Below are 23916 nucleotides of genomic sequence, written 5' to 3' on the forward strand. Positions count from 1 at the left end.
AAGGTTTTCCTCTTGACATTAAGTCCAGTCGTGTCCGACTCTGGGGGTTGGTGCTCATCTCCATTTCTAAGCCAAAGAGCCAGCGTTGTCCATAGACACCTCCAAAGTCATGTGGCCAACATTACTTCATGGAGCACTGTTACCTTCCCGCTGGAGCGGTACCTATTGATCTACTCACATTTGCATGTTTTCAAACTGCTAGGTTGGCAGAAGCTGAGGCTAACGGCTGGAGCTCATGCCACTCCCTGGATTCAAACCTGTGACCTTTCGGTCAGCAAGTTCAGCAGCTCAGCGCTTTAACTCACTGCACCACCGGGGGCTCCTAACAGATTCCATAGTTTATTGAATAAAGGACCCATACAGGAGTTAATAAGTGACTAATATTTTAGCATTTTAATTCATCGTATATATCTATTACTCAGTACATTCAGTAACAACTTAAAATCCAACCTGTCCCAAAACATTTCAAGGAGTTATACTGGAGCAACTGGAGGCCTGGCCCAACACTCATTGAGTGCAGGCAGGCAGGGTGGGTGGGGCTGCTTTGTGGACATCTTCCCATAGAGAGCGGATAGTTAGGGGCAAGAGCCTTCCTTGGCCAGTGCTGCCTCAGTTGTTCACAGGGAGAGAGGGAGAGAGGGCAAAGGTCAGGCTGAGGAGGGCCAGGAGTGGGGGTAGGACTCCTATGCCCAGTTGTCCGGCCCCATTGAGGTGAACCTTGCCATCCAGCCGCAGGCAGCTGACTCTGGGTTTGGCTGGGCAGCACTCCTGGTAGCAAGGGCCCTTGGACCCCGCAGTGCAGGCTGCACCCGTCCCCTGGCAAACTCTGCTGCAGCCGGCCACAAAGGTGGCCCCGGATTTCTTCATCTGGAAGGAGGAGAGGAAAGAGGGGTTGGGTGCCAGAAATATTAAAAACCAACTAGGTATTTTTAATTACAAAAAAATGTGAGTAAATGTTTTTGGGCTATATGGCCATGTTCTAGAGGCATTCTCTCCTGACGTTTCACCTGCATCTATGGCAAGCATCCTCAGGGGTTGTGAGGTGATGCAGTGGATGCAATGACACCTCACTACCTCTGAGGATGCTTGCCATAGATCCAGGCGAAACGTCAGGAGAGAATGCCTCTAGAACATGACCATATAGCCCAAAAAACACCTACAACAACCCAGTGATTCTGGCCATGAAAGCCTTCGACAATGTGAGTAAAGTACTGAAAGGGTTAAATGGATGCAATGACTCAGCAAAAGCTGAAGTTCTATATAAGTAGGTGTGCCTGTAGCTTAGTAGCCTTCAGTCTGAGGTAAACTTCAGTGGGAGAAAGGTCTCAGACTATGAAAAGGCCTCACAGTGTGAGGTAGGCCTTAATTTGTGAGAGAAGGCCTCACAGTGTGAAGTAGGGTTTAGTCTGTCAGAGAAACCTCTGTGTGAGGTAGGCCTCACAGTGTGAGGTAGGCCTTAGTAAATGAGAAAGCCGAGTGAGAGAAGCTTCAGTGAAAGAAACCCCAGGTTAAAGGTCTAGTGTGTAAAGCTGTGTGTAAAGCTACTCTGTGAAGCTCCTGTGTAATCTCGGTGTGAGAGGAGGCTCTGTGACAACGCAGCTGTTTATCTGCATGAGGAAGAAGCCCAGCATGGAAGCAAAGAAGGAAATATAAATGACTTTGTGTTGTGGAAAACCTTGTTATTGCAAATAGTGCAACTATATTAGTTCACTGTAAAGAAAAGCTGCCTATGGAAGAGATAACATTGGTTTTTGTTCTTTTTATCATTTTGGGCTACTGGTGCTGGGTCACGCTGCTGCTAGTAAGCAACATTGGGGCCCCCTTTGTGCCCCAAAAGAGAAAGGGCCAGGGCTTGGTCCAAGGGATGCTGGTGGGGAGGGAGGGAGTCAGCCCCCATTTGCAAGGCAGGGCAGAATGGGGTCACGGAGCGGGATCCATAGGCTTCGCTTCAGAGGAAGAAGGGCCGACCTCTCTCCCAGTCCAGAATGCTGCCCCAAATCCTTTGACTGGGAAAGAGGGTTAGTACGTGAAGCCACAGGGGCCTCCAGAAACCCAGGATGCAAGGGGCCCCTGTGCCCCAAGCATGTGGGGTGGGTGAGGGAGAGTGAGGGAATCCCAAGAAGAAGAATCCAGGCAAAGTACCCCACTGTTCAGCACAGAGTGGAGTCGGCATGGAGGCCTCAGAAGTGTTGGGTTTCATCCCTGACTGAACAAGTCTCCAGACCTCAATGAGTAGTTAGCCTGGTAGATTAGAATGAGGGATTGCTTCCCCCTATTGCTCAATCATGCTTATCTTAAGAAGGGGCTTAGGAGGATGTTGTCTTACTCACCCTGCATGCCACTACTTCCTCCCCCTTTGAATACTTAGCAATGTGATCTCTTCAGAGAAAACTGAACTTCCTATTTATAGATATTTTTATTGCCCTGGTGAGGCCATGTGGTTAATTCCCCATTTTGGTCTCTCTTCTTTGTTCTTCTAGAATGAGGAGGCATCTTGCCATTATCCAGGCAACATGTAGTAGATATAGCTATTTTTGTTATTTTTCCTTTTTCCTTTCCTTATAAGATAGCTGAGTGAAGCTAGATAGCTCCAATAACGTTTTCTATCCAGAATTGATTTCTTTTGACTTTAATAAACATATTATTTTTGATCCTATAAAGTTGTGGATCTGCAGTCATGTTCCATCCTGCTGAATGGAAACCAATCCTTGCTCTTTACATGTAAGCTTCTGCTGGTTATGAACTGTGCTTCTGGCACTCTGCTATATTTTTGTGGAATCACCCAAATGAGGGTTATTTTGAGCGCAACATCTCCTGATTCTCAACAAGAAGGAACACTGGGTATAGCTTCTTTGTCCTGTGGTCCCAGCCACCCTGGCCTCCTTACTGAGGCCCAAAAGGGGAGAAGATGTATTTGGAGCAGGGCATTATCTTGCACATTTGGCCCACCCTTGGTAATTGATTTTATTATGTTATTTTGCATTGTCTATTTTATTTTGTTACACTATGTATTTTGTTAAGTTTAAGTTTCTGTTGTTTTGTATATTATTTTGTTGTACTATTTTTGGACTCTGCCTCATGTTAGCTGCCCCGAGTCCCCATTGGGGAGATGGTGGCAGGGTATAAATAAAGATGATGCTGATGATGATAATGATGAAGATGGTGATTATTATTATTATGACAATCCCAGCCAGGGTCAAAGGATGGTTTGGTGGCAAATATTTCATTACCTCACAGAAGTCGTAGCTGATATGACAGTTCATGGAGGATCTCTGGCTTCGGTAGCAGCCTTCTCCATGGCAGGTGAAGTGGCCACACACTTTGCCCTAGGAAACCAAAGAGAGGGACACAGGAATCGTTGGTGGCAATGCTTGTGATTCCTACTGTGGCAGCCATTCGGGCCATTGTGGAGCCCACCTCTCTCCTCCCCAGGAAAGAAACACCTACATTTTGGGGGGCTGATGTGGTGGTGGTGGTGGTAGAGGTAGTGGTGGTGGTAGCGGTGGTGGTGGTGGTAGTGGTGGTGGTTGTGAGAACCGGGGTGGTGGTGATGGGTGGTGGGTCACCTAGAAGTGAAGAGAGAGAAAGAGTCTAGCTGAAGCCTTGGAGGGCTGTGGGTGCCCTTGGATCATCAGGGGACTGGTGCAAGGGGCCACAGTGCATAGAATGGGAGAGGCCTTTCCCCCACCAAAACAACACCCAGAAGGGGAGGAGGGCTGTGCCCACTTGGCAACTATAGTACCGTATGCCGTAGCATTGAGGTGCAGGCAGTTTGGAGTGCTGCAGCACTCCATGGTGCAGGGCTCCATGCTCACGCTGCTGTTGGCTCCACACATCGGGGTGGCGCTGCCGTTCCCACACTCACTGCTGCACCCGGCTGCGTAACTGGTACTGTTCACACGGAGCAACTGGTGTGGGGCAGGGCATAGAAGTATTAATGGAAGATCAACCAGTAGCCCTCCATTTTAAAGACAGGGTGCAGAGAGCTGTATGTGTCCCTTCATGGCCCACCTCTGATTCCAGGGTGCAGTTCAGGGATGTATGGGGAGCCCCCCGGCAAAAAAGACCTATCCCCCAAAAGGTGAAGGCCCAGGCTCTTACCTCACAGTGGGAGGCATTGTGGCAGGACTCCCAAGAGCCATTCCTATGGACCTCTGCTGCTGCCTCTTGGTAGCATCTCTCCCCAAAACACTGGAAGTATTGGCAGGTCAGCTGGAAGGAGAGCAGGAGAAGCTGGCCTTCCATCTGGTCTTTTCAGGCCAAGAGTGACTGACCTGCCAAGCCACTGAGCCCTGACTCAAAGCCTCACCCCCTTTGACAGAGCCCCTTCCCTCCCCCCTTTGTTCAGGGTTGGTATTCCTTACAGGCACCACAGGGTCTGAGCCGTTCCCAGAGCTGCTGGAGAGAAGAGGGGTGATGTTGGTGAAGGGCTCTGAAAGAGAAGGGGGTGAGTTGGGGGCAGAAGGAAGAGACCTTCCCCACTCCACCCCCTGTTCACCCCCCTCCTCTCCTCACCCGCAGAGGCATTGGGGCTCCAAGAGTCCGACCGCAGCACAAGGCAGAGCAGGAGGAGAAGGCCTGAAGAAGGAAGAGGCCGGAAGGACTTGTCTCGGGATGGGGATCCTAGCAGGTAGCCACTCTGCCAGGAAAAGGTGGGGCAGGGGGATTCTCTCTGAACCCTAGACCTGAGCCCCAAAGGGATGGTCTTTCTTGCCCTCCCTCCCTCTCTGATATGTTAAAAAGAGTGTCTCTTACCTTGCGCTGGAAGGATCCAAGACATTGGCCGCACCATCGTGAACCAGGAGAACTCTTCCTCTCAGGCCCTGCAGAGAGGGCCGGCGGGGTGGGGGGCAAACACACAGAGCGAGCACTTTATAGCCTCTCCTTTCTGGGGAAGGCAACTTGAGAAACTGTAAGTCTGAGAGAATTGTAGTGTGAGAGAATTGGGTGTCTGCAAGGATGTTGCCCAGGGGATGCCCAGATGTTTTGATGTTTTACCACCCTTGTGGGAGGCTTCTCTCATGTCCCCGCATGGGAAGCTAGAGCTGAGACAGGAGCTCACCCTGCTCCTCAAATTTGAACCACCATCCTGTCAGTCAGCAGTCCTGCTGGCACAAAAGCTTAACCCATTGAGCCACCAGGCCAAAGCCCCACAAGGCTTAGGCTGTGAGGGAGCTTTCCAAGGTGCTGAAGCCATCTGAGGTCATCTCAAACGTGGCTTCCCCTTATTTATTTATTTATTTATTTACTACATTTATATGCCACCCTTCTCACCCCGAAGCGGATTCAGAGCGGCTTACAAGTTATATGTACATACAATATATTATATTATTAGAACAGCACAATATTAATATTATATTACTATATTGTACTATACCACTATACTGTAATATTATTAGTAATACTAGCTGTCCCCTGTCACGCATTGCTGTGGCCCAATGTGGTGATCTGGAAAATAAAGTAATGAGAAAGATTTGGTTTCTAATATATGTAATTTCTTTAGCCTTGTAGGTAAACAGTATTTCTTGCTGTTTCTTTGTCAGTGTTGATGTGGAGATTGCTTGGTTGCCTACTCTGAAACATGCAACATGTAGTTGTAGTTCTTTAGGGGTCCCTTTCAAATCTAAGATACTATATCTCTCTGTGTGTAAATCATATATATCTATCTATATCTATGGCTGGATGGCTCTTTGTCAGGAGGGCTTTGGTTACGTTTTCTTGCCCTGGTGAAGGGATTTGGACTGGATGGCCTTAAGTATTTTCTGTTGGTCATGGGGGTTCTGTGTGGGAAGTTTGCCCCAATTCTGTTGTTTGTGTGGTTCAGGTGTACTATAAATCCCAGTAACTACAACTCCCAAATGTCAAGGTCTATTTCCCCCAAACTCCATGTGTGTTCATATTTGGGCATATGAAATATTTGTGCCAAGTTTGGTCCAGATACATTGTTGTTTGAGTCCACAATGCTCTCTGGATGTAGGTGAACTACAACTCCCAACGCCCACCAAACCCTTCCAATATTTTCTGTTGGTCATGGGAGTTCTGTGTAGGTGAACTATAAATCCCAGCAACTACAACTCCCAAATGACAAAATCATAATTTTTTGAGTGATTGTCACTCCTTGTGTTGTGAGATGTTTTGTTGCCAAATTTGGTGTGATTTTGTTCATTAGTTCTTTTGTTTTTAAGGTACTCATCATGCACAGATCATTTTTATAAATATAGATTACATGTTATATGAAATATAAAATTATTATATTGTATTATTAGTATTATATTATATTATTATCAATATTATATGTGTATACAATATATTATATTATTAGCATAGTACAATGTAAGTATAATATATTACTGTATTGTACTATATCACAATACTGTAATATTATTAATATTACATGTAATATAAAATATAGAACTATTTTATTGTATTATTAGTGTTATATTGTATTACATTATAACATTATCAATATTATATGTGTATACAATATATTATGTTAGCACAGCACAATATTAGTATTATATATTACTATATTATACTACCACTATACTGTATTTTATTAGTAATATTATATGTAATATAACATATATAATTATTATATTGTATTATTATTAGTATTATTATATATTGTATTACATATAACAATATCAATATTATATGTGTATACAATATATTATAATATTAGCACAGCACAATATTATTATTATATATTACTATATTGTTGCTGGGGGGAGGGGCTCCCAACTGATGACCCTTGACTTGCCGGGATGGAAGAGTGGCATATGCCAGATGGCTAGCAAGAGTACCTTGCTTCAATACTATTGTTATCTCCCAACCTGCCTTAGTTATGGGCCAAACTTTGAAAGCACATAAAACACAGAAGCATTTCTCCTTTGAAGGAGTAATGTTTTTTTAATTATATTTTATGTTGTTAGGGGCATTGATTGCTGACTGTAAACCACCTTGAGTCACCTTCGGGCTGAGAAAGACGTTATATAAATATGGTAAATAAATAATAGAAGGCTCTCTTCTTTGGGAAGCCCTCCATGGAAGACTATTGCTCAATCGGCTTTCTCACAATTACTTTATGATCTCATTAATAGGATACTTAACGTTAACAGCTTACATCCGCCTTCCCTGTTTATCGTTCCCTCTTAAAGATTTGTAGACAGGCCATCTGTGTTTTTGTTCTTGGATGGCTGCCTCAATTAAAAAAATGTTTTCATTATGAAACAATTAAAAAGGGAAGCACAAAACAGGGCCACTAATTACAGCCATGCTATAAAATTTAACAAGCAGAGACAGTTATTTATAAGCCTGCCAAGGTAAGGTTGTATTTCAGACCACAATAGTGCTTTCACAGCAAGGCCACGGCTGCTGCTTCCCATCCCCAGAAATGGCAAGGGGTGCAGAGGGCAGGAGGAGAGGCTTCAGCAGATAGGTTGGCAGACGGACCAATTCAGGAAGGCTGCCAGTGGGTCCCAGGCTCCCTCACAAGACCCCATGGGACTAGTGGCTGTCATGGAGCCTGGAAAGTGATAAGCCAGTGGCGCAGAGCAGTTCCCTCAAGGACTCCAGTGTTGGCCCAGCAACAGTGCATTTGGTGGAGACTCCAGGGAAAGCCGGAGCAGCCTCCTTCCTGCCTCTTGGCAACTCCGGACCAACAAAGCCTTCTGCAGCTTTCATCAGCAAGGGGTCCTCCCGCTCAGCATTCGCCCTTCCCCTGCATCAGCCACTGCTTTTAAGATATGGGGAAAGACAAGGCAAGCCACATGCTGAAAAGAGATGCCCAAGAAGCCTCTGATTCTTCCAGGTGCAACTCCTTCAAGGGCACTCACTGCTCAAGTCAGGATCAAACCTGAGAGAGGACTGGATTCAAGTATAGCCAGGCACAGAATATACATACACACCCGACTGAGAGAAAGGGAGGAAGGAAATAAAGACAAGGAGGGTGTATTTTTTAATTTTAATTGTGTTTTTAGTTTTTAATGGATTGTTTTGATGTTCTGTGGATATTTTGTCCCATTTGTAAGCTGCCCCATGTCCCTTCGGAAAGAAGAAGGAGGGGTATAAAAATAAAGTTGTTGTTATTATTAGTATTATTACGCAACAAGATTTTGTTATTCATTCGTTCAGTCGTTTCTGACTCTTCGTGACCTCATGGACCAGCACCGCAAACAAGATCACTATGCTGGCTTTTTTATTTGACCACATGTCAGACACTTCCCAAAAGTCTAGGACTATGTGATGTGTCGGCGAATAATGGGTGCAGAGCCGAGTAGGGTGGCCTTTTGCAGCTGACAGATGGTAATTTTGTCAGCACTGATTGTTTTGAAGTGCAGGCCAAAGTCTTTAGGCATTATTTGAAACACAAGATGAGTCCACAGCAGACACTGCTGGCTGTTGTAGTGGATCACACGTCAAACACTTCCTAAGTGTCTAGGACTGTGTGATGTATCGGTGAATAGTGCATGCAGGCATTATTATTATTATTATTATTATTATTATTATTTTATTATTATTATTATTCAGTGAAGGCCAAACACAGTGAGCACTACGTTGCTGTAAGTTTTTCGGGCTGTATAGCCATGCTCCAGAAGCATTCTCTCCTGACGTTTCACCTGCATCTATGGCAGGCATCCTCAGAGGTTCTGAGGTCTGTTGGAAACTAGGAAATGTCAGGAGAGAATGCTTCTGGAACATGGCCATACAGCCCAAATAATTTACAGCAACCCAGATTCTGGCCATGAAAGCCTTTGACAATAAAGTGAGCATTTTCTCAAAAAAATCCTCCTTGCAAAAAGCAGAAACTGGGGGGTCTTTATGGCTCATCTTCACATCCAAAGGCAGCCACCCCCCAAGTAAGGAATGTTCAGGAGGCAAAAAGGGCTGGGACTGAGCCCTTTGGGTTGTTCATGGTTCATGCCTGAGGTTTCCCACTGCAGCCTGACCTGACCACCCGCTCCATGCTGGGCCTCTCCCTCTCCCCATTTCCTCAGTCTGTTCCCCAAAAGACCCTCACTCCCTGGGTACTTACCTGGCTTGCTTCTCACTTGCAAGGAGCCCTGGATGCCTGAGCAACACCAGCCTTCAGCACTGGCACAGAGGATGCCTCCCGCCCAGGAAGAGGTGGCACCAACTAGAAGATACAGCTGAAGGCAGGTGAGGAGGCAGAGGAGGAGCCTACTTCCTTGGTTCTCTGGGCAGCAAGTCTCTCCCTTTCTACCGCCTCCCCAATTCACCAATGCCCTGCATTTCACCCATCTGTGCATACAACAGACCTGAAGAGAGGAGGAGGTCCTCAACTGCACCGATCACTGCCTGATGGAACACAAACCATGCTGAAGACACTTCCTTTCTGCCTTTAAAACAAGTGTTTATTTCTATGAATTTGTTACATACAAAGAAATGTCTGAGACCCCGCCCTGCTCTCTGGATGGCTGACAGCTCAGCTCAGGTGGATGCAGGAAAGCCAGGACAGAAAGGGGAGGAATGAGGAAGGGGGAGGGGCGCCCACAATTGCCCACCCTTTTTCAGAGCAGGCCTTGGCGCTTCAGGTCTTCGTAGGTCTTCTTGTTGACCACATTCCCGCTGGAATCTTCATATTCCTCCTGCGGAGAAAAAAGTGTCAGGATCACCGTATCAGCTGGGACTGGCTGCTTCGGCTCTCTGCCATAAAGAAGGGAGGCTGGGTACAGGCGGGGAAAGTAGTGTAGATAAGAAATTGAAACTGCAGTTAACAGATTGAGTGTTTGGCCACTAGTGGGCAGATGGGAGTTGGGGCTGATATATACAGGAGGTTTGAGCAGGAAAACTTTAGAATTGTCTTTTTAGGACTTTGGAAAAAAGGAATAAACTTCTTGTCTCCAGCGTTTTGTTGTTGTAAGCTTGATTTTAACTCCAAGGTCTTCCAGAGTCTGACAGAGTGAGGGAAAGAAGGAAGGAGAGATCTATTGAATGTCTGTGCATGGAAATCATTGAGGGTGGGAGAAGGATTCCCAGGTAGGGCAGCAGGGATGGATCACGCCAAGACTCACACGGCCAAAGAGCAATCAGATGTCCCCAGCAAACCTACTGGGAGAGCCCCCAACAGCCATCCCTTTGCTTCCGGGGGACCCTGAGGCTTGTCCTCAGAGCCATCCTTCAGCTACTGCTTCAGATTGTCAGGCACATGTGCTAATCCTGCCTCCCACTGGAGGACCTTCATGCCATGACAAGGGACTGACAGACACCCCATTTATAGAGGGTTCATCAGATTCTCCCAGCTGTGATTGTTGGAAATGGCAACCTTCCAAGCCTTCGCTATTTGTTTGTTAATGTATATATTTGCTAACTTAAATCAAGAAATAGTTTTCTAAGATCTACAGAGGCACTCACTGGAACACCCCAGCAATCAAGAGTCCAAAAGTGGCAGACTCAAACCCAGAACCTCAATCAATGGCTGATACTAAATGAGAGACTCCCTCCTGGGCACACAGAAAACTGGGTGACTTGGCAGGCGCTGAACAGACTGCGCTCTGGCACCATGAGATGTAGAGCCAACCTTAAGAAACGGAGCTACAATTGAGTTCACAACATGCGAGGGAGGAGAAGAGCAAACCACAGACCACCTATTTCAATGCAGTCGGAGCCCTGCCACATGCACAATGGAGGACCTTCTTATAGCAACATCAGAATCAGAGGCACTCCAAGTGGCCAGCTACTGTCAAAAGGCATTTAATAGAATGCCAAGTTTTCAAACTTTGTGGGGTTTTTTTGTTTTTTGTTTTAAATACGTACAATATAACTCTTTTGTTCACTCCTGATACGATAAATCAATACCTGTTATGTAGATATTGATTTGCCAGTATGACTGACCTCTTTGGTGTGGGAGGGGCTATAGGCATGTGATTGTACTGATTATGTACAGACTCAAGACTCCATTTTGTTCTTCAGTATGCTTTTGGACTTCAATGTTAGCAGTTTGCATCAGACCTCAGTGGAGGTGGATGCATAGATGTATGTGTTTGGTCTTCAATGAAAGTGGTTGCTGTTTAGAGACTTCAATAGAGAACTATGACTTATGGACTTCAGTGAGTACAGCTATACTTAAAGACTATGGACAATGATAAAGAATGGTATCTTGTGTAAACACACAGAGAAACCTACATCCTATCTACTACTGAACTTTAATAAGAAATGTGCCTGTATGGTGAATCAATACAAGATAGTTATGATTAAACAAGATATGTCATTTTTCAAAGACTTTTTTATATCTGAGTGCATATTTTATTTTATTTATTTTATTTTTATTTATTATTTATTAATCAATTTTGTATACCGCCACTCCCCGAAGGCTTGGAGCGGTTCACAATATACACATGTAATACATAACATTTAAAATCAAGGAAGAATCAATCAGCAAGGTTCAAATGCCAGCCTGAATAAATAAGTTTTACAAGCTCTACGAAAAGATAGTAAATTTCGGAGAGCTCGTGTCCCAGCTGGCAAGGCATTCCACAAGTAAGGAGCCACCACCGTAAATGCTCTACGCCTAGTAGACATCAGGTGAAAGGTCCTAAAATTGGGAACTTCAAGTAAATTCTGGTCGTCTGAACAGAGTGATCTCTGGGGTTTGTAGGGGATGAGGCAATCCCTCAGGTATTCTGGCCCCAGGCCATATAAGGCCTTGAAGGTATTTTAACTAAGAGGTTTCAAGAGAGGGTATACCTTTTGGGCAACTGCAATTTCAACTTCAAAGAATCAACCATCTGCTAACCAAATATATTTTTGTAATGATATGTCTTTATCCTTGGTAGTTTAAAGACAGGGTTCTTCAGTTTAACAGCTGAGTGACCTGTGTGCCAGGACATGAATGCTTACGAATATCACTTGTTCAAAGCATTGACTTCTAACAAAGTCATGCCTTCTCTTGACTACATGGAGATTCACATTTGCCAAACGGACGTGACATCATTTTTACCTTTTCAATAAGGTTATGGTGCAGTTATTCCCAATAAGTTATGGAATTTCCAATAGTGATGACCTCAGGGGATTTTGGGATACAGGGGCGCAGGCACTCCTACACCCCACCCACTCACAATCACCATCCCTGCCCCAACTGACCTCTGTATCTGGCTGCCACCGCTCTGAAGCCTTCTGCTGTTTCAGCTTTGACCAGACTGCAAGAGACACAGGCAGAGGGTCAGGGCCACTGCTCCCCGACATAAACGCAGCTGCCTCCATCACTAGCAGAAGAAGGGCCGTGTGCCCCCCTACCACCACCACATCCCAATCATGGCTCCTGTCTTGTCCAGATGATTGACCCAAACTACCCCCACCCCAATGGCACCTGGGGATCAAGAGAAGCCAGATACACAGTGGTTGACCTCAGAGAATCTCTCATAGCTGCTGCAATTGAATACAGGCATATGGCAGTGATGGCAGCATTCTGCCCCTGGACTCCCAAGCAGCTAGAAGAGGGGGGCGCTTGCACTTACGGGAGACAGCATCCTCAATCTGTGTGACGTTGGCAAAGTGAGCCGTGTTGGGGATGCCCAGGCACCGCATCCCGTGAGCATGGCGCCACTCCTGCAGAGCAGAGAAAGGCATAAAAGAGAGGGTCAGGAAGGAAGGGCGCACCCAGGCTGCTTCCAGGTAGCCACAAGGGGCACAGAGGGCCTGAGGAAGAGCGGCCCCACACTCCTCTCTTCTGCATGGCATCCAAGCCCACAATCCAGGCCCACAGACAATATGGCAAGGACAATATGGAAAGACCCCCGAGCTCCTGAGATGCATCTCCCCCACCCCACACTGCTTTGGCCCAACCCCTTGGCCCTGCATCCATTGTAAACAGAGCTCCCCTGACTCTTCTGGCCCATAGACAATATGGCAAGGACAATATGGAAAGACCCCCGAGCTCCTGAGATGCATCTCCCCCACCCCACACTGCTTTGGCCCAACCCCTTGGCCCTGCATCCATTGTAAACAGAGCTCCCCTGACTCTTCTGGCCCATAGACAATATGGCAAGGACAATATGGAAAGACCCCCGAGCTCCTGAGATGCATCTCCCCCACCCCACACTGCTTTGGCCCAACCCCTTGGCCCTGCATCCATCATAAACAGAGCTCCCCTGACTCTTCTGGTTCCCCTTGGGCCTCTTCTCAACCCAACACAATGCCTCTCCCGGCTGCCACTCACTGCAAAGTGCCGCTGGAAGGCCTTGGGACCCCGGTACGTGTAGTTCCCACAGATCTCACAGTTATAGTTGATGTTCAGGCCGTGGAGCTTGTACAGCCAGTAGGGGATGGGCTGCAAGAGGGCAAAGAGAAAGGAAATTACTCTGTGCTGCCCCCAGAGAGACCCACTCAGCCCCTCCCCAAAATCCCTTCAATGACCAGCAGGGGACGCACCTTGCCATCCCATCCCAGGGGCAGGTTCTTGGGGTTGTAGATGATCTCGTTCTCCTCATCCTCGCTCTCACTCTCGCTGATCTGCTCCTCCTCCTCCTCCTCCCGCTCCTCCCCAGTCCGGGCCTGTTTGCGCTGGACGTTCTCGTGGGTCAGCTGCCGTTGCTCCTACAAAAGAGGACAAAGGCTGCAGGCATCAGCAAGGCAGTCCTGTCCCAGCCATGAGGCCCCAAACAGGGTGGGGGCTGAGGGAAGGGAGGGGCACTCACTCCCAGGGTCTCCACGTATTCATAGATCTGAGCTTCCAGAAAAGCCAGGTCCCTGTTGCGCTCTGTGTCCCTGCAAAGACAACAGCACTGTGATGTATGGACCTGCTCTGGCAAGGTGCCAGGGCTGCCCCCCCCCCCCCAAGAGCCCAGGAAGAGCTGGTCACAGCCATTATGGGCAGTTAGGAATGTGATCAGCAAAAGGCCATGGAGCCTACTCACCGCTTGCTTCCCTTTGTCTTGGGGTTCTTGGCAAAGAGGGAAGGGTCAAGGGCCTCCAGAGACTTCCCCTTGGTGCTGAACAGCCTCTGGGCACGTTCCTCTAAAGTCCTGCTCAGGAGGGAAAGACAAGGTAAGACCACAGAGCTAAGTCTCTGTTCTTTCCCGGGGGGGGGGGGGTGCACTCTAGTATTTACAGCATTTATATCCTGCCCTTCTCACCCCAAAGGGGACTCAGGGCGGCTTACATAATTGGCATTATTCCATGCCCAAATAACAACAACAATTAAAAGCAATTAAACAGCAATTTAAAACAACATTAAAACAACATATGTAAACCTAAGACGACTATTGTGCATAGATCCAAAGCCAATAGTCAAATAATCATATTTATCAATCCAGGGTCAATTCCAACTGTATTGCACAGATAATTATGCTGAGCCAAATGCTTGCTCCCAAAGTCAAGTTTTCACTTGTTTGCAAAATGACAGGAGGGACGGGGCCAATCGAATCCCACTACGGGGGGAGTTCCACAGCCAAGGAGCCACCACTGAGAAGGCCCTGTCTCTCATCCCTATCAGCCGTGCCTGCAAAGGTGGTTGGACCAAAAGCAGGGCCTCCCCAGAAGATCTTAACCTACATGATGGTTCATAGAGGGAGATACATTCGGACAAGGAAGTTGGGACGGGGTCATTCAGGGCTTTATAGGCCAAAGTCAGCACTATGAATTGTGCTCTGTAGCAAACCAGCAACCAGTGGAGCTGACACAACAGGGGGTTGTGTGATCCCTATACGCCACTTCCATTAGTAATCTGGCTGCCACACATTGGACTAGTTGAAGCTTACAACAGTCTTCAAAGCCAACCCCACGTAGAGCGTGTTACCGTAGTCTATACGAGATGTAACCAGCCCATGGATCACCATGGCCAAACCTGACTTCCCAAGGTATGGGTGAAACTGGCACTTAAGTTTTAATTGTGCAAAAGCCCTTACCCAGCCACTTCCCTAAAGCCCAGCTAAACTGTCCCAAAGCCTCCCATTGGGCTGATGGAAATCCAGCCGCTAACTTACCCCCCACACTTCAGACCCAACGCCAACAGGGCAGACTTCAGCCGATCCAATCCAAGGGAAGCCAGTTCCTGAGACATAAAAGCTCAGTTAGTGGGAGTCAGACTGGTGCATAGCACCTCCTCTGCAGGGCAGCCATGTCCTCAGCAGAACCAAGGGATGGGGGGAAAGGGGAGACTGCAGGACTATCGCTGCCACCCTGCCCCGCTCTGTGACAAGAAAAACTCAAGGATGCAAACCCACCTCCCAGGAAGAGAAGGCCGAGAGATCCAGGTGGGCCCCTGCGTGGGTGAGGGCGCTGCTGGTCTCTTTCTGTCAAAACAACACAAGAGACAACGGTTACTGTCCAAAGGCCTTTGGTACACCTTGGCCCAGCAAGCACCAAACAAGCCTGGAAAAGGGTCTGCCCCAAGCCTAAATGGCCAAAATGGCCCCTCTGTCCATCTCTGCTCACCGGCCACCCAGGGAATGTGCCATTATCCCATTTCTTCTCAAACTCTAATTGGATTTTGCCAAAGAGCTCATTCTGGTCTAGTAGCGGCTTCACCCGGTCTGTGTAATCCTGAAGGTATTCCAGAAGCATCTCCAAGTACCTGTAATGGGAAAACATAAAGCATGGTGACTCACAGAAAGACAAGCAAAGCTCCTGGCAGCACCAGAGGGGCCACATAAACCAAAGGCCAAGGCCACTTCTGCGCTTTTCCTCTCATTCCTCAAAATGCCCGATTACACTCACCTTCTGTATTCTGCATTTTTTCTATCCTTGGGAATGTCAAAGAGTTGGTCAAAAGTAGACAAGTATGTGATGTAGTCCAGTTTCTGCAAAACAGATCATGGGTAAAGTTCAAGATTTCCCCTGACATTAAGTCTAGTCGTGTCTGACTCTGGGGGTTGGTGCTCATCTCCATTTCTAAGTCGAAGAGGCGGCGTTGTCCATAGACACCTCCAAGGTCATGTGGCTGGCATGACTGCATGGAGTGCCGTTACCTTCCCGCCAGAGCAGTACCTATCGATCTACTCACATTTGCAAGTTTTCGAACTGCTAGGTTGGCAGAAGCTGGGGCTAACAGCAGAAGCTCACCCCACTCCCCGGGTTCGAACTGTCAACCTTTTGGTCAGCAAGTTCAGCAGCTCAGCGGTTTAACCCGCTGTGCCACCAGGTGGCCCTCACCACTATTACTACTACACTAGTGTCTCGCTTATCCAACCTTCACTCATCCAACAGTCTGTCTCCCGCCCAAATCCACAACTTTTTCAATACATTGCAATGTTTTGGTGCTAAATTTGTAAATACAGTAATTACTATATAATGTTGCTGTGTTTTCAACTGCTTTTTGTGTCGATTTGTTGTATAACATGATGTTTTGGTGATTAATTTGTAAAATCATAATGTAATTTGATGTTTAATAAGCTTTTTCTTAATCCTTCCTTATTATCCAATGTTCTGCCAGCGCGCTTATTTTGGATAAGCGAGACTCTACTGTAGCATAATTACTATTACTACTATAATAATAATAATTATTGACAAGGCAGAAATTCTTTGTCTTTCTATACAGCACTAGACTGTTAGTTGAAGGTGAGGGATAGTGTAGGGTCCAGAAAGAAAATAATAACAACCAAGAAATGCCCTGCTCCCTGCAGGCATCTTATCTCACCTCTGAGGCCTTAAGGTTAATGTACTTGAGATAACAGTCGTGCAGGTCCAAATAGCGGCCGTATCCTTCTTCATCGGTAAACTCTACAAGGTCTGCCAAAAACAAAGAAATGCATCTGGAAAACTGCCAATGAAGGGAGTGCCCCTTCTTTCCACTCTGTCTGCACTTTCTTGGGTTTGCTGCACCCCCAAAATATGCAGCCCATCCGCTCCAGCTTCTCTTGAGAAGAGAGGTAGGCATCAGGGCACGGAGGGAAACCAAGGGGTGATTCCAAAGGCTTTCAGGTCTCAAACATACTCTGGGCTTCTTCACTGGGGTTCTCCCGGGCCTTGAGGAACTCCTCAAACTCCACTGACATTGGCACACAGATCTATAAAAGAGCACAAAAAACATTATTGTTGTACCCCTTGGAAGAATTAGGGGCAACTGGGAGCAGCCAGGTTTTTGTTGTTTCCTAGATTCCTGGCCGACCTCTCTGAGCCCTGGCACAAGAATGAGAACTGCTACATCACCACACAGTTGGTCCCAAACCACTCAGAGAACACTCCCAAATGTAACAAAAAATAAATAAAAATGGCTCTGATTTTACTATGTAACAAAATTTGATTTTTTTTCTGTTCCTGGCTTGAAAGCGTTATTTCCTGTTTGGTCCTTACTTTGAAAGAAGTTGTTCAACTCCAAAAACAACTTTGTTTTTGCGGCTGCTACAAACGAGGTTGAATTGGTTGAGACTTGATGAGATATTCATTGAAAAACTAGAGCAAAATGTGCTACTGCCGTTTAATAAACTTTTTCCATATTTTTATGATGGAACCAATTAGGAAATGACATTTATAACCCAGGAACAAAAATCGTGTTGCACAATGTTTTGTTTCAGGCCATTATCAGGTGCCTTTTGGTGGAGCCATAAGCAGCTACCCGCCCTGCAGGCCCTCACCTCATTGGGATGCTTCCGGTGGAACTCCTTGATCTGTTTGAGGCGGTTGTAAAATTCGGCAAACTCGTTGGGTCCCGAGATGGCGCTGAGCTCCTCCTTCCGCAGCCTGAGGGGCCACAAGAAGGTGAAGAAATTGAATGGGTTGTCTACTGAGCAGACAGAAGAGAGTCGACTTGCCTGCTCAATAGCACATTCAAGGATTGTGGGTGGGGGGAGCCCTCCCAGGTGCCCCTGGAGAGCATCAAGAAGTGGCAAAGGCTCAGGGGGAACTCCAAGGAGCCGCCTCTCCCTCCCTCCCTCCAAAGGCCACAATGCCCCTGCCCCCCTGGAACTGGCAGTCAACCCCTCCCTTCTCACCCGTCTTTATCGTCGTATAAGTCACGAAGATTGCCGCTCACTTCCATGTAGCGCTGCAAGAGAAGGAAGGCTCCGCCATCAGTGGGGCACAAGTTGGGGCTGTGTGGGGTCAAAAGCCCACCTTTCCCATAAAACTGGTTCTCAAAATATTTGTGGTATTCTCTAAATCTGGTGCTTGGGCCACATTTATGTATTTATTTATTAACTTATGACATTAATATGCCGCCCTTCTCACCCCGAAGAAGACTCAGAGCAGCTTACAAGATACATATACATACAATATATATTATTAGCATAGTACAATATCAGTACTAAATATTATTATATTGTACTATACTGTTATTTATTTATTTAAAACATTTACATTCCGCCCTTCTCACTCCGCAGGGGACTCAGGGCGGAGCACAACATATATACGGCAAACCTTCAATGCCGGGACATAAAACCATAAATATATACAAACATTAAAATAACTTATATTCAGATTAAAAGTTGCTTAAAAACCATCTCAGGACACCATTTTGCCTCACTGCACTGCCCCAAAGGCTTGGTCCCACAGCCAGGTCTTCACCATCTTTCTGAAGGACAGGTGGGAGGGGGCTAATCTAATATTGCCAGGAAGGGAGTTCCATAACTGGGGGGCAATCACTGAGAAGGCCCTATCTCTTGACCCCGCCAAACGGGCCTGTGATGGGTGGCAGGGCAGAGAGCAGGGCCTCCCCAGAAGATCTCAGTTTCCGCAGTGGTTCATAAAGGGAGATGCATTCAGACAGGTAAACTGGGCCGGGGCCATTTAGGGCTTTATAGGCCAAAGCCAGCACTTTGAATTGTGCTTGGTACTGTAATGCACTCTACGTAAGGCTGCCCTTGAAGACGGTTCAGAAACTACAGCTGGTGCAAAGATTGGTGGCCAGATTGTTAACTGGAGCAAGTTACAGAGAGCGGTCAACCCCCCCTGTTTAAACAGCTCCACTGGCTGCCGATAACGGTTCAGGACCTGCCTATCTGCGTGACCGCCTCCTCCCTTACGAGCCCACACGGTCCTTAAGATCTTCCGGGGATGACCTTCTCTCGCTCCCGTCTCAGGCACGGTTAGTGGGGACGAGAGAGAGGTGGCCCCCCGTCTCTGGAACTCCCTCCCCAGGGAGATTAGGCTGGCACCCTTCCTAGCCACATTCCGTAAGGAATTAAAGATATGGATGTTTCGTCATGCTTTTGATTGACAACTCCTATGACAAATGGCCTGTATCATGACTTGAATTGTCATTCAATTTGATGTCCTATATTATATTAACTGATCCTGTTAATTTGCTCTGTTTCCATGATTTTTCCTATGCCATTATACATTGTCATCTACCTTACTAAATCACTTTATCCTTTGACTAGTTCACGTAATGATTTTGCTTCCCCCCCCCCTTCCAAAATTAGTCTGCTGTTATTGTTGTTGCTAGCTATTTTTGTTATGTTGTTTTATGCTGTTTTAATTGTTATTGCTTTATTTTAATTGTATCTGCCTGGGCTTGGGCCCCGTGTAAGCCGCCCCGAGTCCCTTCGGGGAGATGGAGGCGGGGTAGAAAAATAAAGTTCTTCTTCTTCTTCTTGGTAGCAAACAGGCAGCTACTCATTATATTAGTAATATTACATGTAATATGAATATATTATTATACTACAGAGAAGGCCCTGTCCCTCGTCCCCACCAAACGCACTTCCGACGCAGGTGGGATCGTGAGCAGGGCCTCTCCAGATGACCGAAGGGAACGCGTGGGTTCGTATATGGAGATGCGGTCACGCAGGTAGGCGGGTCCCAAACCGTTTAGGGCTTTGTAGGTGAGCACCTGCACCTTGAATTGGGACCGGAAGATGAACGGCAGCCAATGGTGCTCCTTAAACAGGAGGGTTGACCTCTCCCTGTAAGGAGCACCAGTTAACAGCCTGGCCGCCGCCCGTTGGACCAATTGGAATTTCCGAGCCGTTTTCAAGGGCAGCCCCATGTAGAGCGCATTACAGTAGTCCAATCTAGAGGTGACCAAGGCATGGACCACCCTGGCCAGATCAGCCTTTACGAGGTATGGTCGCAGTTGGTGAACGAGTCTCAATTGTGCAAAAGCCCTCCCGGCCACCGCCAACGCCTGAGCCTCAAGTGTAAGTGATGAGTCCAGGAGGACACCCAAACTGCGGACCTGTGACTTCAGGTCATATTATTACTAGTAGTAGTATATTGCATTACATTATAATATTATAACTATTATATGCATATACAATACTAGCAGTCCCCTGCCACGCGTTGCTGTGGCCCAGTCTGGTGATATGGAAAATAAAGTAATTAGAAAGTGCTGGCTTCTGATATATGTAATTTCTTTATGCTTGCGGGTAAACAGTATTTCTTGATGTTTCTTTGACAGTGTTGACGTAGAGATTGTCTGGTTTGCCTACTCTGGAACATGCAACATATAATTGTCCATCTTTAGGAGTCCCTTTCAAATCTACTTTATCTCTGTGTGTGTGAATCATATATATCTATATGGCTGGATGGCTCTCTGTCAGGAGGGCTTTGATTACGTTTTCTTGCCCTGGTGAAGGGAGTTGAACTAGAGGGCCTTAAGTATTTTCTGTTGGTCATGGGGGTTCTGTGTGGGAAGTTTGTCCCAGTTCTGTCATTCATGGGGTTCATTCAGAATAGAATTGTAGGTGACTATAAATCCCAGTAACTACAACTCCCAAATGCCAAGGTCTATTTTCCCCAAACTCCATCTGTGTTCATATTTTGGGCATATGGAATATTTGTGCCAAGTTTGGTCCAGATCCATCATTGTTTGAGTCCACAGTGCTCTCTGGATGTAGGTGAATGACAACTCCCAAACACAAGGTCAATGCTCACCAAACCCTTCTAGTGTTTTCTGTTTGTCATGGGAGTCCTGTGTCCCAAGTTCGGTTCAATTTCATCGTTGGTGGAGTTCAGAATGCTCTTTGATTGTAGGTGAACTATAAATCCCAGCAACTACAACTCCCAAATGAAAAATTAAATTTTTTGAGTGATGGTCACTCCTTGTGTAGTGAGATGTTTTGTTGCCAAATTTGGTGTGATTTCGCTCATTGGTTCTTTTGTTTTTAAGGTACTCATTATGCACAGAGCCTTTTTATATATATAGATACTAGCGGTCCCCTGCCACGCGTTGCTGTGGCCCAGTCTGGTGATCTGGAAAATAAATTAATGATAAAGTGTTGGTTTCTAATATATGTAATGTCTTTCTGCTTGTGGGTAAACAGTATTTCTTGCTGTTTCTTTGCCAGTGTTGATGTGGAGATTGTCTGGTTTGCCTACTCTGGAACATGCAACATATCATTGCCCTTCTTTAGGGGTCCCTTTCAAATCTTTGATACTGCATCTGTCATATACATATATGTGTGTGTGTGTGTGTGTGTGTGTGTGAATGGCTGGATGGGCCTTTGTCAGGAGGGCTTTGATTATGTTTTCTTTCCCTGGTGAAGGAAGTTGGACTGGATGGCCTTAAGGCAGCATTTCTCAACCTGGGGTTTGAGACCCCTGGGAGGGAGTTGCGAGGAGGTGTCAGAAGGGTTGCCAAAGACCACCAGAAAACACAGTATTTTCTGTTGGTCATGAGGGTTCTGTGTGGGAAGTTTGGCCCAATTCTGTCATTGGTGGGGTTGAGAATGCTCCTTGATTGTAGGGTAACTATAAATCCCAGTAACTACAGTTCCAAAATGTCAAGGTCTATTTCTCCCAAACTCCATCTGTGTTTCTATTTGGGTGTATTGAGTATCCGTGCCAAGTTTGGTCCAGATCCATCATTGTTTGAGTCCACAGTGCTCTCTAGATGTTGGTGAACTACAACTCCAAAACTCAAGGTCAATGCCCACCAAACCCTTCCAGGGTTTTCTGTTGGTCAGGGGAGTCCTGTGTGCCAAGTTTGGTTCAATTCCATCGTTGGTGGAATCCAGAATGCTCTTTGATTATAGGTGAACTATAAATCCCACCAACTACATCTCCCAAATGACAAAATCATAATTTTTTGAGTGATGGTCACTCCTTGTGTTGTGAGACGTTTTGTTGCCAAATTTGGTGTGATTTCGTTCATTGGTTCTTTTGTTTTTAAGGTAATCATTACGCACAGAGCATTTATATATATATAGATTACATTATATTATTAGAATCGTATCTTCCTGCTTGGCAGAAAGGAAGAAAGGAGGAAGGGAGGGGGCTGGGCTGGCGGCGCCTCCACTCACGTCCTGCATGGCGCGGGTCCGGTGGTCCGAGTTGATTTGGTCCCGAAGCTGCAAAAGGGGAGAAGAAGAGAAGACAGAGGAGGAAGGGAGTGAGGGCGCGGGAGGAGGAGAAGGCGGGAGCGGGGAGTGGGCCTCCCCCGCCAAAGCCCCCTCCGCTCGGCCCCTCCTCGCACCGTGGTTTTCCGGGTCAGCATCTCCTTCACCATGACGTCCATCAGCCGCTCCCGCTCTTCGTGGTAGCGCCGCTGCTGCTCCAGGATGGTCTCCATGGTGGAGGTGGCGGCCAAAGGAAAGAGAAGCCCGGCCGGAAGTTGCGCGCGCGCACGCCCGGAAGGAACACCCCTTCTTTCTTTCCGGCTGAGGTCCGACTGTAAGCGCTTCCTCCCGCCCCTGGAGCCCAAGAAGAAAGGTTCCGCTGCCTCTTCCTTCCGCCGGGACCCGTCTTTAAGACGGCACGTTTCTCGAAGGCCCCTCCAACACTCAGCCCCGCTTCCCAGCATTTGTTGTTCAGCCTTGATACTGTTTTATGATGTTGTCTGCTTCTGTGGGCCAGAGTGACGAGAGAGAGGACCAGAAAGATATTTCCACCTTGTCTCCTGTGCTATGCTAATAATATAATATAATATAATATAATATAATATAATATAATATAATATAATATAATATAATATAATATAATATAATATAACATATAATATAATATATATAATATATAATATAATATGATATGATATGATATAATGGAGCCCCCAGTTGCGCAGTGGGTTAAAGCACTGAGCTGCTGAGCTTATTGATCGAAAGGTCGCAGGTTCGATTCCGGGGAGCGGCGTGAGCTTCCGCTGTCAGCCCTAGCTTCTGCCAACCTAGCAGTTCGAAAACATGCAAATGTGAGTAGATCAGTGGTTCTCAACCTTGGGTCCCCAGATGTTTTTGGCCTACAACTCCCAGAAATCCCAGCCAGTTTACCAGCTGTTAGGATTTCTGAGAATTGTAGGCCAAAAACATCTAGGGACCCCAGGTTGAGAACCACTGGAATAGATCAATAGGTACCGCTCCAGCGGGAAGGTAACGGCGCTCCATGCAGTCATGCCGGCCACATGACCTTGGAGGTGTCTACAGACAACACTGGCTCTTCGGCTTAGAAATTGAGATGAGCACCACACCCCAGAGTCGGACATGACTGGACTTAATGTCAGGGGACTACCTTTACCTAACATAATATAATATAATATAATATAATATAATATAATATAATATATATTGTGTGTATATATATCAATAGACTCTCCAATCCCTGCATCTGCTATTAAGAAAAGAGCAGATTTCCTGAAAGGAGAACCAGGAAAATAAGATTCTGACTATAAATAGAAGGTCGGCTGCTGTCTTCACCTTGTTGCCTTGTTTTTTACTCGTGTTCTATTTTGAAATGGTCATATGACTGATCAAATAAATAATAATAATAATTATTATTATTATTATTATTATATATGCTGTCACACGCTGGGCCTGTGCATAAGACTGTAGACAGGACATAAATTCTGTGTGCCCAACAGGACGCCGGGGCTGCCTCATGTTAAAGGCCCTTGGATTTCCTTAAAACAGTGTCTTTAGATTGCTTAAAGCAGGAGTCCTCAAACTTTTTAAACAGAGGGCCAGGTCACAGTCCCTCAAACTGTTGGAGGGCCGGATTATAATTGGAAAAAAAACATGAATGAATTCCTATGCACACTGCACATATATTATTTGTAGTGCAAAAAACACTTAAAAACAATACAATAATTAA

General features: G+C 46.4%; 2 protein-coding genes across 2 annotated transcripts; both read right to left on the reverse strand.

Moving 5' to 3' along the window:
• Nucleotides 1-393: 393 nt before the first annotated feature.
• On the reverse strand, nucleotides 394-9273 carry LOC132780350 (uncharacterized). The gene is made up of 9 exons (XM_067460649.1): nucleotides 9035-9273; nucleotides 4756-4823; nucleotides 4516-4578; nucleotides 4365-4432; nucleotides 4102-4212; nucleotides 3743-3908; nucleotides 3448-3566; nucleotides 3231-3326; nucleotides 394-867 (listed from the first exon to the last, which is right to left on the reverse strand). Exons 2-9 carry the CDS (start codon nucleotides 4790-4792, stop codon nucleotides 610-612), a joined length of 918 nt encoding a protein of 305 aa, XP_067316750.1. The 5' UTR covers nucleotides 4793-4823; nucleotides 9035-9273; the 3' UTR covers nucleotides 394-609.
• A 79-nt stretch (nucleotides 9274-9352) lies between these two features.
• Nucleotides 9353-22465, reverse strand: SF3A3 (splicing factor 3a subunit 3). The gene is made up of 17 exons (XM_067460648.1): nucleotides 22307-22465; nucleotides 22134-22181; nucleotides 17889-17941; nucleotides 17532-17637; nucleotides 16892-16964; nucleotides 16595-16686; nucleotides 15676-15758; nucleotides 15394-15532; nucleotides 15183-15251; nucleotides 14943-15010; nucleotides 13875-13982; nucleotides 13656-13725; nucleotides 13390-13554; nucleotides 13178-13288; nucleotides 12477-12567; nucleotides 12103-12158; nucleotides 9353-9608 (listed from the first exon to the last, which is right to left on the reverse strand). Exons 1-17 carry the CDS (start codon nucleotides 22400-22402, stop codon nucleotides 9531-9533), a joined length of 1506 nt encoding a protein of 501 aa, XP_067316749.1. The 5' UTR covers nucleotides 22403-22465; the 3' UTR covers nucleotides 9353-9530.
• Between the last annotated feature and the right edge of the window lie 1451 nt (nucleotides 22466-23916).

Source organism: Anolis sagrei, chromosome X (assembly GCF_037176765.1).
Source record: "Anolis sagrei isolate rAnoSag1 chromosome X, rAnoSag1.mat, whole genome shotgun sequence".
Lineage (NCBI taxonomy): Eukaryota > Metazoa > Chordata > Lepidosauria > Squamata > Dactyloidae > Anolis > Anolis sagrei.